Raw genomic sequence first — 16,267 nt, 5'->3', positions numbered from 1 at the left:
CTTCGTGTCAGATCTGCTGTCCCCCTTCAGCTCGTAATATTTTAGGTGTTAATGGACTTGGGAGAATGATTTAGTGAGACCACAAAATTGAAGTGCTGCCTAATAAGTAATGTTTTACTTTATTAAGACCCGCAGTGAAATTCTGGACGTACTATACGTGGAGATCAAGAGTTTAAGGGTCAACCCTCAGAACAGCTGGTACGGATTCAATGACTTGCTCATAAACCCAACAGTTGATTTCACCTCACTTTCCACTGTAATGAAGACATCTCCTACATCTTCATAGATTCTTATATCCTACATGTTCAGAATATATATATATATATATATATATATAATAAAGAGAAGTCGAAGTTTAAGTCTTCATACTATATAGGTGTACCACAAAGTAAGCTGCTGACACAGCTTCATATATGGCAATTTCAGTCATGGGACAACTGGATGGAATGGCAAAATATTTGGAACAGATATTGAAGGTCCCCAGATGATGTTTGTGATTCCCTGACACTTAATATAGCGCCAACCTTGATGTTGAAATTTGTGGTTTTGAGAAATGTCTTGACAGGTGTTGGATGGGTGATCGTGAAATTTGGTTCAGACAATTATTTCCCCAACTAGCCTGAAGTGCAAGTTAGTCTGTAAACTTTTCAATTCCAAGAGGCGTTATCAACGGCTGTGGACCAACATGCCTCTGGACGCAATTTGGCAGACCTTCAACCCATCAGAGCAAAAAAAAAAAAAAATCAATATGTCTGGGAATAAATGTTGCCAGTTTTGCCATAAGAATTTGAAAATAGTACGTTAAAAATGTTGTTTTATATACAATACGCCCAATGGTTTCCTTCATTAATAAGCTAAGGTAATGTTTGGCGTATTATCCCCAGGACGAGGGTACACGTGCCAAATATGACGTCATCAAGGGCAAGCCAAAAGTCACCCCTTTTGCGCAAGGCTTCCTAAGGTTTCAGTCATCGTCTGAAACCGACCCCATATGAGATAAACTTGATTGGTTCGACCAGGGCCTGGTCGCCTGGAAACTGTCTGAACAGGAACAGGTGGAGAACCAGATTCTGCCAGATAAAATAAAACATGATCTCGCAGATTTGTATGGTTCCCAGTCTAGTTCCCCACAAGATGAACTGAAAGAAGTTGGTGACCCCCTGACTTTTCATCGTCAGGTGAAAATGTCTATGTTTCTTTTTATTAGAGCGACTGAAGAGTGACAGGAAATGGTGGAGAAAGAGAGAGAGAGCGAGAAAGAGAGGATGACATGCAGAATGCAAAGGGCGGCAGTAGAAGTTAACGCACACTCCACCTGTTTTAACTTACCTCAAATGGGCTCTCAGTGTGGCCAGGTTTCAGTATCAGCGAGGCAGTGTTCCATTGAACAAGCTGGTGGGTCATTGCTCTGCAAAGACTTGAAGCATCAGAGGCTCAAAAACATCTCTAATTCACCACTGAGAGGTTATTTCCACCCTTGAGCTTCAAAGCCGCACTTTCAAACGTCACTTTGAAGAGATCAGACCAGAGCCACCAGAGCAGCTATTAAGTGGTCCCAGTCAGAGCTTCAATATAATGAAAAGAAGTGGAAATGACATGTAATCATTATGGCTTTGTAATACTATTAGTCAACTGTGATTATTTCTTCAAAGTCAGGCTAAAATAACATTTTCTATTGATGGCTGTTAGCCTTGTGTAGAATTTTAATGTGGATGCATTAACTGTTGATGTAGTTTTTGGAATCCTTACACTAACTTGTCATGGTTAATAGTAGTGAATTCTCAGTTTTGGTTAAAAAACACGTTTTTTTTACTTAAAGGATACTACTTACTTAGGCTATATAGCATGTTTAATTTGTGTAGGTTAGGCCATTATACCTACCATTAATCTTATATTATACCCGACAAGTTATCTGCTGATACTGTATGTGGTAACATCGCTAAAAGAAATGTCTGATATAGTCAGCCATATGATCAGATCAGGTGGTAAAGATTGGAAGTTATTTGGAAGAAGCCAAATAGTAAAATTATTAACCCAATTGTCTTTTCTAAATATTCATTAGAACTTACAGACAGACTTTCTGGATCAGATTTGATCTGCTGTGCATGTCGTTGTCTTCCTGTGCAATGAGGGGTTATTCATTTTTTTTTAACAACTTTCAGTTGTACCTCCAAATAAAGGGGTTTAGATAATCTAGATACACTTGTAAACAACTTGTCTAGACAAAAGTAACACCAAAGTTGCAATAAAACCGAATTGTTATTAAAACAATATACAAGTGAGGAAAAAGGTCTCCACTTCCTCTTTGAAAAAACAAGTAGGCTGTGTGTAAAGCGTGATTCATGCTTCTGTGTTAAACCCGCATCGTAGGTACTAGAGCTGTAACGATACACCAAACCCAGGAGGCGGAGAGAGTTATAATCAGTAAACGTAATACAACTTTTTTTCTGCCACATGGCATTGTTTTGTCATTGATTACATTCCACTTTGCAAAACAGTTATCCAACAGAGGCCTTATTTATTGATATTGATTGATTTCAATGTCGATCGATCCAACACCAAAGGTTCTTTTGTACCACTAAAATAATGTAACCGCTGTTCTCATTCTCCCAGCACTGCAAGGCTTCAATCGGGATGAGAGCTGAGAACAGCCCCGGCCTGGGGACACATCTTCAGTCAGCCCCCAGCCAGCTAGCACCCATCCCCTATCATTACAGCCCCGGCCCGGTGACACATCTACAGTCAGCCCCCAGCCAGCTAGCCCTCATCCCCTATCATTACAGCCCCGGCCCGGGGACACATCTACAGTCAGCCCCCAGCCAGCTAGCACCCATCCCCTATCATTACAGCCCCGGCCCGGGGACACATCTACAGTCAGCCCCCAGCCAGCTAGCACCCATCCCTTTCATTACAGCCCCGGCCTGGGGACACATCAACACTCAGCCAGCTAGCCAGCCCAGTCATCACTTAACAGACCAAGGCACCCGAGTCAGAAAAGTGGCCATTCATGACGTTACCCCTCTGTTAACGTTACCTGTGTGTCTAATATTGAAATTGTGTCCAAATTGTTTTTATTAAATCATTAAAACCTGAAAAAATCATCCAATGATACAGCCCAGTATATTCTAAAGGAAAATAACCTTAATTTCAGCTGGAAGCGTGAATAAAGATAATTGTAGTTGTAACACAAGCATTAAAGATCAGAGTATGAGCTAGTAATTTGCATACAGTATAGTTGTCCATCAGCAGGTTTAATCCAATCCACTACTCATCACGTGAACATCAGTCTGTTGTTTTCCCCAATCAGCCACCATTGCTTTCCTCAATATCTTCACTTTATAAAGCACTCCAAAAAAGCTTTGGCTGCTCTACCAGGTCAAAGGTTTGCTGCTTTTAATGCAAGTCAAAAAGTGTTTTGGCTTACCACGTCGCCCTTTCTCCTTGTTATTCATCCACAGTACAATACAGCAGGGTCTGGTAGATTTCAGCCCTGCTTAAGGCATTAGATCGGAGAGATTATCCCACCAGCTGAACGCTCGGGCACCAGCAGCACGCATCCTCTCATTCAATCACTCCGGCGGACACGTGTCTGATATGTGGCCTGCTTTACCACCTATGATCAGGCTCGCAGAGGGATGCTGACCTCTGCAAGCCCGGAAATGTGACACTGACCTTTGTATTATTTTCTGTAATAGAATAACTGAAACCTGTCACATTTATTTGTGAAATAAGTCAAATATTCTTGCATTTGATCTAATATTTGTACAGGACATGTTTTTGTCTTGTACAATTTTGCTGCTAAAACAGTACATCAAATTTAAATGTAATCGTTAATGTGATTGTTGCAACATTACCAGGGAAAGGCAATTTTATTAATAAAGCACATTTTATTACAAGTAAACTCACATGTAACATGTACAGAATAATTTAAGAAAAATGCAACAATAACCGGACAAAAGTATAGGTAAAAAGTTGAAAAAAGGTGCAGGACACAGTCCACAGGTGAGTCTTGGACCATTTACAGTTGTTTCCATCTGTTGCAAGCCTGACCGATTGTAACTCAGATTTTGCGCTTTGTCTTTCACATTCCTTTTTAGCTTTTAGTTGTTGTTTATTTAATGTCCTTCTTTTCTGTGATAGCCCTACCCCATTATCAGCCAAAACTACAGGAGATAACTTCTAAAAAAAAATTAAAATACAGTTAGGCCTATATAAAGAAACATCCTGTTACCCTTTACCTGGCTGGATACAATAATACAGGCTTTGGTGTTCAGCAGAAATCTTTGATCCATCAGAATGTATGCTCTGTAGGGCCGTCTACCTGCAATAAATCATTTTGTGACCAAGCGGGAAAAATCGGACCCGGGCTAAAAACTATATAAAAATAGCGTCCTTTTCATTAGCAGTCGCATTTGCTGTTACATGTCATGCTCATTTATGATTGTCACATCAAAAATTACATAGTTTCAGAAACATTAAAAAGTTACATATAGTCAATTTAAATAAGATTGTCCTGCTGATATAAAAAAAAGAGAAAAAAGAAATCCACTCTAGAGGCTTGTAAAACAAACTCCACAAAAATTTAAGCTAGCCACCATATCCCCACCAGCCTCCGGGATTTTCCTTAAAGTCTGACTTTACTTTGCCAATTATAATCCAGCTATGTGTCATCTTTGTATGGGTAGTCATGAAGGATTTCACCATACTCCGAGTAGATCTCTGTGCAACGTTCATCTCAACACACTGCCATGACACAGAGCTAGATTTAAATCTGCTAAATATCTCTTTAAGCAAAAACAAATGTTAACTGTCCATTTGCCCTTACAAACAGTCAGTAGCCTCAAACAGATCAGTGTCCTTACACAGCTCTTCCCTGGGGAACTATCAGGTATTAATGTAGCATGTCTATCCACTTAGTCTGTCTCACGGTAAGTACTCCGGACAGGCTTGTGAGGGGATTTCAAACAGTCCTTGACATTTAACAAAACATTGAAACAGTGAATAAAATGGTTATACACTGGACAAAATAAAAATAAATGTGCGATAATATATAGAATCTTACAGGACTAAACCATGTTTTTTACCCCTGTCACCAAATTAATGTTTTCCTGCCCGGATCACACAACTTTAATGCTGCATTTCATACAGTTCACAAAGGACTTTTAATCAATTGTCAAGTGAAGTGGGTAGGTCTCTCTGGTGTAGTGCTTTGCTGGTTTTGCTGGTTTTGGATAACGTTTTTTTGTTAGTTTAGGTGATTTTATGGGTGTGGCAAGCATTGTAAATTTAGGTGTAAACATTTTAACAGTGTAGATGTAATTGTCTGTTTTCTGGTGCTTTTAATAGGTTTAAATCATTTAAACAGATGAATACCACTAATGAGGGTAAGGCTACTCCTTTGGTGTTACAAAAAGACTATTTTTAATCATGTCTTTCATTTGGGATACACCAATTTTTCTTTTAAATTTTGTATATATTTCTACAGTAACAGTCCAAAGTTTGGACACACTTTTTCATTCAAGTGAAAAGTAAAGTGTGTCCAAACTTTGAGTTGTACATTTCCTGTTGGTTATGGTGGTGGTAATGGACCAGTGTATATGCCACATGCCTTTGGTGTGGGAAATCTGGGTTCTATTCCCACACTTTGTTTCCCAAGCCAGACACTTAACCCCTAGTTGCTCCAGAGGCGTATGACCACTGACATATAGCAATCGTAAGTCGCTTTGGGAAAAAGCATTAGCTAAATGAGAGATGTAATGTTATGTACATTTTTTCACCTACATTCTAAGTGTTGCATAACAGGCACATATATATATATATATATACATATATATATATATATATATATATATATATATATATATATATATATATATATATATATATATATTCTCCATCTTTTTCCCCTCTCTCTGTGACTTTTTATGTAGCATCATTGGGAGTCTCTTTCCCAGTGTCAGGCCATTCACACAGGTATTGTCAGAGCCTGATTGGCTCTAGACCAACGAGGCCACTGGGCTTTCTGTGAGCCTCAACTCCGCCAAGCTGGCACAAGTGACACACAAGGCTAGCTGTGCCGACAGCCTAAGACAAATGACCTGTTAAAAATCTCTGTCTCTCTCTCTCTGTCTCTCTCTCTCTCTCTCTCTCTCTTGCTCTCTCTTCTCTCTCGCTTTCTTATCACATCTCACACTTTTGGGCTATGATTGAATGAGCGTATTGATCTTCCTTAGTGAGAATATGCATTTAAACCTAAGGTAAATTACTGAATTATCTTAAAAAAGAATTAGACTTGTATAGAGCTGCATACTAAATGACATGAACACATCTCCAGGTGGCAAAAAGTAATTCTTAATTGCATCAGTGACTCACACATTGGCATTTCAAGACACTTTGGCATTTCGAGACTCCTGTGCTGCATTGTTTCAGATCTCACAGCTGTTGTTTTAATTTTTTTTTTTAAAGATTCCTCATTTTCAAAAAATCCTTATTTTTTGTCCACTTTGCAGTATCTGAGACACAGAACTAGTGTGTTCTCTCTCCAACTACAATGCCATCTTAAAACAAATTAGTTATATCAATGGTTTCAAAACCTTTTTTTCTTTGTCATGTCCCCATTTAGAGGCCAAAAATATATTTACGTCTCCCACAATATGTAAATTGATTTCATTTTGGAGTTGAGCCCCGACCGATATGGGCTTTTTGAGATTGATACAATACCCATTTTAGAGAGGAAAAATTCACTTATTGTCAATATGTCGGCTGATATTTTACATTTTCGAGCAGGGATAAAAATAGATCTTTTCCATGTGGATTGTGTACCAATTATGCAACAATATGCTAATATAAAGGTGCTCAGAAGGCTTCTTTCCTTAATAAATACCTTTTTTATTAAATCATATTTACCAATATTATATGTTCTGTACAATGCATTACATTGTCAACCAATTCTAGAAATGAACACCTAGAAAATAAAAAGTAAAAGAAGAAAGAGCTAAATAATGATCATGTTATCAGTCAGTTGCTGATCATTTGAATGAATAATGAACAAAAATAAAATATAACACTATGACTTTTTCTGCGTGATATGTAGTGCTGGGTACTACATTCAATACTTTTTATTCACTAAATTGCCTCTAAAGTATTGCCTCCCAATTTCAATGCCTAAGGGGTAATGTCATTAGCGTCAGTGAGCCAATGAGCATACAGCTTGGTTTTACTAAGATCTAATAATGCAGCTGATTGGCTGTCTAACGTTACACATAGAAGCAGGCAGGAAATACAACGTTATGCACAGAGACAGCTCACTTAGAGCTAAGAAATAAATAAAACGATTTTTGCCGTAATGTGTAATGTTGCAATTTCTTCTTTTTTTGTATTAAATTAAAATTAGTCTTGTTTAGGAACCGGTATTGAAGATGAACAATAGCCAGCCCTAATTATATGTTCTGTAAAAAAAGGTTTTCCTATTGGAAAGTATATGATACAAACTGTCAAGAACTCATTTCAATTAGTTTCTTGTGTGCAAATTCAAAAGTAAAATTTTGCTCAAACTGCCAGAGACACAAAACTGTCCTGCTTTAAGATAAGACATTAGTGACTAAATAAATATATGAAATGTACTGTAACACAATAAAGAAAAAAGGCTGGCTAAACAAAGCCAATTATACACATACATATAGCATATGCCACAAAATATAATATATAGTAAAATATAAAGTATTTGTCGCAATCTCCTAGATTGAGCAAGATAGTCTTGATGTTTCAAATTTGACCTACATGTTGGCTTTGTTTAGCCTACCTTTTTTTATTGTTAAACATCTATTTTACTTTTAATTGATTTAAAAAAGCTCCTGCTAACCTGAACACACTTTTGTATCTTCATCTCTTCCAAATAAATCAGATTCACAAACCATCAATGAAAACACAGGTGGCTTTAACACCATTAACTAGGGGACTGTTCAAGCTATAATTGCAGTGCAATGCAGCAATCACTGGTGTTATTGGTTACACCTTTAAGTTTTGATGTCTGCTGGGATTTTGAAGTGACCACTGGATGGCAGAGATAAACAAATTCGGTGTAATAGTGCTGGTAGCTATGGCTAACGTGTTAGCAAAGAAGTAACAGAACAGACAAAGAGCAACATTTTTATATATTTAGAGTTGTGCTTCCATCCATCTAAGAGTGTAAGTTTATAATGCACTCCTTTTTTATCTCTATTGTTGTCTCAACCAACTGCTTTTAACCTGCTATGATGCTGCTCTTTACCACCTAGCTTAATTGCTAACTTTGTCTACTATTTGGTGCTAGTTAGTGTACAGTCTGCTTTTTTGAGTTTTGTTTGCTAGACATTTAAGGTTTTATACAAAACAATCAACCATACATTCTTTATAAAGAAGGAGGACCAAAATAAGTGGCAGAAATATGCTAAAACTATAAGCGTTAGCATTAGCAGTTGGCATTAGCATAATTCAGTTGGCATTAGCATAATTCTGTGGGTTAGTGTGAGCAGTGTTAGCGACCATTTTGCATTACACACATTGGTGGAATGTTACTAAGTAGGCTACAGTACATTTACTCAGAATACTGTAATTAAGTACAAATGTAAGCTACATGCACTTTACTTAAGTCTTTTCTTTTCATGCCACTTTCTACATACTGCATTCAGAGAGATATATTGTACTTTTACTCCACTACATTAATCAGCTTTAGTTACTAGTTACTTTTCAATTAAGATTTTTGAACACAAAACACATGTATTTTATGAAATATGTTTGATTATTAATTAAACCAAACAATATAACAGCCTACAAGTCCAGGTGGAATTATTTGACGATTAGACACAGAACGATTTGAATCACTACCATTTTCTAAAATGTGAGAATTCTTCTGCAATGAGTATTGCATTTTCAATGTAGGACTTTTACTTGTAACGGAATTTTTCTACTGTGTAAGTATTATTAGTAGTTTTACTAAGGTAAAGGATCTAAATACTTCTTCCACCGCTGATTACACAAAGAAATTACATTCAGTGTCACTATGTAAAATAATTTTTGGAACTTCAATGGATATTTACCCTGTTATCTAAAGGAAGTTAATTTACAATTCATTAGTGTGTGCAGTAAGAGGTGACGTGTTGTTGCCATAAACACTGTAATGAAGTGGCCTTGGGTACAAAACATACTGTTACTGAAATAATTTTGGTTCACTGTTTGTTACAAATGGATAATAAGAAAGTATCCGTCCACACAAAGTATAAAACATTAACCGACTCTTTTTAGCAGACTCGTTTCCTTGTTGCTTGTTAAATTTGCAAAGAATATATCTGTCTACCTACACTAGCCAGTGCCAATACAGACACATGGTTTCATATTTTAATAATGGGCTTATCAAGTAGCACAATCAACCCAAACAAATCTTTTCTAATAGAGGTTTTTCTCTAAAGTGAAGCAGCATGTGCTGTTGATGTCTACTTGTTTACAACAATTCCAAATTGAATTTTCTTCATTAAGGATAATTGTTTACTGGCCTATTAAAATCACGTTTGATACAGAATGCTAATGCATTCAGCGAGCGCTTGGACGTCATATTTTTTATACATATACATATTTTTACAGTCATAAGATTGCGGTAAATTTCCAGTTTTCCATTTGATACAATAATGAAATTGTACATGCTATTTGTTCTCCATTTATCTAGGTATTGGTCTCTGAACACAAATACAGTAAGGCAGATGTTTAATGCAGTTCTTTTTATGCAATTGTTTTATGTTTTACCAAAAAGGAAAAATTATATATTGTGTGTCTTACATAAAGCATTTGAGATCTTCTACCATACATCAGTTAAGTTAGCTTTAAAGCACAGACAACACACATGCAAGAAAAGACAAAAATGAAGAAGCAGCATTTGTGCAGGTTAAAAAAGCAATCCTAGGAAGTTCAAAACCATCCTACCCCCCAAAACAATTAAATAATGGAGAAGAATGATACAAGAAAAACAATGCAGAAAGACAAGTAAGAAAGAATCCAAAATCAATGACTAATCTATGTTTTCTCATTTTGTCTTTCAGTGAAGAAAGCGCAACTACACGGGCCACCAGGTACAGTGCTGAATATATGTTGATGTTTGAACATGTGTGGTCGGCATAATAGGAGGGACAGGAGTGTGTCATTTTTCTCATTAACAGTCTAATTTATCTGTGGCTAGAGCTGGGAGGAGCAGTGACCTTAAGACTATACAAATTCCAATTAGTGTAATGTGGGATCATTTTTCAGTTTCTTCATTCAGAATGTAAAATATATTTACAAACACACTGTAGCACAAGCAGTGGCGGCTGCTGGTCTTTCAAAGAGTGTAAAGCTCCTTTTCGGCCTACATCATAACAATTGTCCATATATTTATTATATTATAATAAAATTATATTATATAACAATTATATAAATCAAGAGGCATGTCCAGCAGTACATTTTCTTTGTCACAGCCCTTCCAATCAGCTAGCTAACTTTGTCATACCAAGAGAGCACTAAATCAATCTTTGGTGTTAATATATTATTTGTAGGTGTTGATCTGTCCTGCTTTCTAATTTTAAATTAAGTAAGACGCTGAGCCTCCGTGGGTGGGACATAATCACAGCATTAATCTCATGACTATCTAGTTTCAAAGCACTGACATTTTACATATTGGACCATTACTTTTTAGACATTTTAGCTTCCCTTGCGGTCTTAAAGAAATCGCCTCTGAGCACAATTAACAAGTTTCTCTAAGTTCTCATTTCTTTTTCAAAGCTGTGACTTCCCCATTAGTGCCTGAGGTTTAGTACCAATACCTAAATAATACCTGAACAAGAGTGTCTACAGCCATGCTTTTGGCATGTACAGTATACGGTTTACGTTGTTCACCATCTTAGTATAGTGTGTTGACAAGCTAATAATGGCTAATTAACACTAAATACAAAGTGCAGTTGAGGCTGCTGGGAATGTCATTAGTTTTGCAGGTAACCAAAGTATTGGACATAGTAAAAGTTTGACCTGATGATGGGAAGGATCACCAAAGTTATTACAATTCATTCTGAGGGGAAGAGTTGTGGAGAGAGATTGGAGAAACAGTTGATGTGGTATTAGCTAAAGTGGTTAGCACACACCGAATGTTTCGGCTAATGATGTAGATAGCCCTGTCGATTTTGACCAGCTCACCCAGTGACTGAAGGCAGAATACATGGAGAAAGCCGTATTTCACTCACAACAACATGGATGGGTTTTTCTCTACGTTTGTATGTTTGTGGAAGCACCAGAGACGCAAATTAACACCCCAAATCACGCATGCAACATGGATTTTCAAATGATGAATGTTGTCCAAAGAAGTAAAGGTGAAAATAGCGTTTAGTTGTTAAAGTGATGCAAAAGCTCTAAAGGAGAAGGTCAGAGTGGACAGTTGGGTACAAAGCGTGTCTGACATGCACACCGGAGACTGTGATTCATTGGTTTGTTGGTTATTTTTGTTGGTTATTTTACACCACAACCATTACCTATATTGGCCTTTAGATATGAGGAACTTTGCATATGGATATTTAACTGAGCTTCCTTTGAGCAAGGTATTGATGTCTCACAAAAGTTCCACTGAGCTCTCCACTGGTCAGAGTGTAGTTGCACTCTCCAGATGTTAGTGTTCTATGGCTGCCCTGTACCTGTCCCTGGGCAGTTTTTCTTGCTAAACCCATGTTTGAATCTCTCTTTGGTCATGTACCTGGATGTCCCCAGTAGATATGTCACAAAAGAGAACAACAGCTGAGAAGATTTTTCAAACAGTTCCTCTTCGGGGATGAAGGGTCAACAATTCAGCAGCAATGCAAAAGTGAAAACTGCGTCTTCCCGTCCACCTTTCTTTACTTTTTTTCATCACTTTGTTGTCGGCAGCTGTTTGTCCCATTTTCTCTCCAGGCGATGATGAGGGGAGAACAACAGCAACGAGTGGGAGAATAAATAGTTAAGCCAGAGGAGGAGAGAAGAAAATCAATAGATCATCATATACAAAGGGCCACCTGCTAGCCTGAAAAGACAATCTGTCATCCCGGCATAAAGGAGAAGATGGAGACAAATCCCTCAATGTTTTTAGGAGACAGAGACAGACTCCAGATACAGGAGATGATATGTCATTGGCTGCCTCTGGCCTCTGATCACAGAGCAGATTTTAAGAGCGGAAGAAAGAGATTTGATTGGCCTCCCCTGGGTTCATAGAACAGGACATGAGTAATGATGTTGCTACCGTACAGTCAGAGCAACTGTGCAGTAGAGATGCCTCCCTTTAAATTTTACTCAGTTTAACTAAATTACTGTATAATCCCAAACAAATTATTCAGTTGACTGTAAAAGGAAACTGGTCTCTTCCTTGTATCTTGAAACTATTTGATGGAGTAGCAGTAGTTTAAGACGAATATAGAGAAAAGTGGGCCTTGAGCTAATATATAGCTACTTGATTCAATATATTGTAAATCGCCTGACAAACACTGGAGGGAATGGAAGTCTTTGTCTGAAAATTTCTTTTTTTGACCTAAAATAACACACCTAGTCCCTCAGGGCTGTAACACCCAGTCAAGTGGATGATAGAGATTATACCCTGAATGCATATCTGTCATCTGACATGATTATTAGTCTTAGGTCAGACATAACTAGTAGAGTTTGTCCCACTCTAATGCCCCAGTTTTGGAAACATGATCTGATTTATCGAAACAGTAAAAAGCAGTAGATTCTTTGCCTGGGGGAGCTAGCAGTTGTCCCAAAGCCCTCCTGAAACCCCACAGGTGAACAGCCCCCTGAGAGATGTTGCCTGGTATGTAGGTCTCTTTATTAGATTTAAGGCACATTATTCTGTTTTTAGCCTTGACCTGTGGCTCTAGAGATGCTGATGTCAAGTACTGTTCTGGTCTGTTGGTCCAAAGCTTTGCATTCCCATGTTGTTTGGTACAGGCCAGGGACGTGCTCAGACATTTGGAGGGGCTATTGCTAAAATCTACAGTATACAGTTTACAGTATGTTACGACATGACTACAGTTAGTCAAAGTATTTTACTCTCTGCGAACTGGAGCTTTTGACAAACATAAAATATTAACTAATTCACAATGCTGTACACGAAACAGACACAATTTACTGTGCATTTATTAATAAATGAAAACTTTGTTTTAATGAGTTAAATGAATGAATTAGCCTACACTAACTTAAAGAAAATGCTTCTGATAAAATAGGCCAACTTCACATTAAATGAATAATAACATCTAATGCTTCTCTCACAGATAGTCTGCTGGCAGTTGTTGCGGATCTTTTAGCAGCTCCTTTTAGCTCTTTCTCTCTCTTCTTCAGTCGTCATTTGGCAATACATTTTTTTTCCATGTAAAGTTCATGACATTAACCAATTAGGACATGACTATATCATCTTTTAACAAAATAAGGGGACTTTCACGTTCACTAACGCCATATCTGATTGTTGGTTGAAAACTCATGTTACACATTGACTGGAAACAACGTATAACCTAGCATGATTCAAGAGCCCAAACCATCACATGCCTGAGCATCTCTTCTCTACAGAACACGTACTCACGTAACGTACCTAATGTAACTACATTAGCCTGCTCCTGCAACATAGGCTGCCGTTGCTTTGGTTGATAACGTAGCATTTTCCCTTAATATAAGGCAATGCTGCGTGATGTGATGCAAACGAAGCTGAAACTGCACATAATTCAAAGCTCAAGTCTATTTCTAGAAAAGAAAAGGTGGATGGGAAGACACAGTTTCACTTTTGCTTGGCTGCTGAATTCTTGACGCTTCATCCCCGAAGAGGAACTGTTTGAAAGATATCTTCTCAGCTGTTTTTCTCTTTTGTGACATATCTACTGGGAACATCCAAGTATATGACCAAAAAAGAGATTCAAACATGGGTTTAGCAAGAAAAACTGCCCAGGGACAGGTACAGGGCAGCCATAGAAACACTAACATCTGGAGAGTGCAACTACACTCTGACCAGTGGAGAGCTCAGTGGAACTTTTGTGGGAACAAAAAAGGAAACCAAAACAGATACAATAACATACAAAATGACAATAAATCCACACACAATTTCACCCAACACAACCAGCCATTTACTACTCTGAACCTCCCCTAAATGATTTTTTGGGTTACTATTCACTGGCCATTTTTTCATAATCTCCATAACTTTTTTAAACTCCTGTGAAGGCAGAAGGGCTTGGCTTTTACTCTTTCATTTTCACTGCTCTATGTGTGTGAGAATATAAACAAAGTCACGTGACTGGGGGCAGAGGGCATCGCTGAGGGCATGACTGGATGATATAGCGATTTAATTTGATTTAGCTTTAGTAATGATTGTCACAGTATTGTAATAATGCAGCCACAACAGCAAACACATAAAAAAAGAAAGAAAGAAAGAAATGTTGAGTTAGTCTCTTTCACCAGAGGGGCAGCTAAGCCAATCAGGGCAAACAAGCAGTTGGCCGGGCAACAATAGCCCGTACCTGTGCACATTCCTGCAAAAGACATTCATGGTCTCCATAGAATTGTTAAATCCCTACATTTTTCATCTAGTACCACAAGCAGGTCAAATTTAAACAATTGTCAAATTCTCAAGCAACAATGGTACATTGAGATAACTGCTAACAACATGAGATGCAAAAAGTTACATTTCACAATGTGAGATGTAAAAAGTTACATTTAAAAACGTTGTACTAAAGAAATAATTTCAGGAAAGCAGTGTCAGCTTTAAGCATCACTAGAAGCAAGTCATACACTATGCACTATATATACTCACTATATGTACTTTTTTTTTTTTTGGTCGACCAACCCTTAGTAGACATCAAGTAATATCCAAAATGACCATATTTCTCAAAAAATGTTAAGTTGTTTGCATTATTGATAGTTTTTTCAGCCTATTTGTGGGCAAAATGGTGCTTATAGAGATGCAGCACACTGGATAACCGTCATACTGGTGTGACTGTAAATGACTGTCTGTCATTTACAGTCTATTGCAATTTAAAGGGAAGAGATCTGTGCCAGAATATTTATTGTAATTCACCTTCACTGATAGATTCACCGCCACTGAAGATGTTCATGTGGAAGGTGATCCATTCCACAGCAATGCTAGCAGCTCATCTAATGGACTACTTCTCTCTGATTTGAGAGATGGAACTCATTGCAGATATCAGATGATATCTGCTTCTTGGTCATAAGACTACTTACCATACTTGCAAATCTCTGGATTACAGGTTTAGGAAGTGGGGATTTAATCCGAGGGAAACTAGTTTGAATCTCAAGCTGCTTTGGAAAAACAATCGTCATAGAAAATGTGAATTAGAAAAAATGTAAGAGATTGCTTGAGTAGTAAATGGCTGCTTGTGTTGGGGGAAATTGGTGTGGATTTATTTTCATTTTGTATGTTATTGTATCTGTTTTGGTTTCCTTTTTTGTTTGAGTGCTGTGAAAGATTTGGGCTGTACTTAATAATCATTAACCGTGAGCAACAGGCCAATCTTCAGGTGTGTTTGAACAGGTAATTGTCTGAAATAATTTCATTTCTTTATACCTGACATGTAGCTTTACTGTAGTAGTGGCTATCCTGCTGTGCAGTGCAGCCTAATAAATGTCAATGAATCCCTGGCAATAATGAGACAATGGTGTTGTTGGTGTAATAAGGCAGCCCTGTCTGTCTGACTTGCATTCTGTCTGTCACATATTGCCTACTACAAAAATTCTTCCTGAGTCACCTTACTGTATGTGTATACTGAGTAACCATTCTAGAAGACACTTTAACTGTGTTCTTCCCAAAACAAGTTGACAGACCCTCAGCAACATAGAATTGACACAAAGGAACATTAATATTCATTAGTTTAAACTGTTTGGAAACCACCAACTCCTGGGAAAATATCTAGCTCTTAAGTTACCTGATATTCGTCTGTCATCACCAGCTAAATTTGCAGAAAGACTCTGTCACTTAGCCATTTAGTGCTGGCCAGGTAGTCTATAGTTTATTAGAGCTTGTTTGCTGAAAACAGCTGTCAGCTGAGGCTCAAAACAGGTTTTATAAGAGCAGAAAGCTGCAGAGATTTTTTTGTGGTGGGTACGTCACTACAAGCAACCCCTTTTACATTACATGTAGTCACTTTATGTCAATATAGGAACATGAATCATGATCGGAAAGAAAGAAATGCAGTTTAAATGAAAAGGAAACACATTGTCTGTTTGCACTTGTAAGGCCAAAAGTAATTTTGTC

The 16,267-nt window shown here is 37.6% G+C and overlaps 1 protein-coding gene across 5 annotated transcripts in view; it reads left to right on the top strand.

The window, feature by feature from the left end:
• Positions 1-16,267, top strand: part of LOC117945398 (protein unc-13 homolog B-like) — a 156,678-nt gene that overhangs the window by 8,924 nt on the left and 131,487 nt on the right. For all 5 annotated transcript variants that reach the window (XM_034872867.1, XM_034872864.1, XM_034872866.1 and 2 more), the window contains exon 2: positions 10,071-10,100. In XM_034872867.1, coding sequence (XP_034728758.1) covers positions 10,071-10,100 — 30 coding nt within the window. The remainder of the gene's footprint in view (positions 1-10,070; positions 10,101-16,267) is intronic.

The sequence above is a fragment of the Etheostoma cragini genome, chromosome 5, assembly GCF_013103735.1.
Source record: "Etheostoma cragini isolate CJK2018 chromosome 5, CSU_Ecrag_1.0, whole genome shotgun sequence".
Lineage (NCBI taxonomy): Eukaryota > Metazoa > Chordata > Actinopteri > Perciformes > Percidae > Etheostoma > Etheostoma cragini.
The sequence above is the reverse complement of the archived record's forward strand: the minus strand, read 5'-3'. Positions and strand labels throughout refer to the sequence as shown.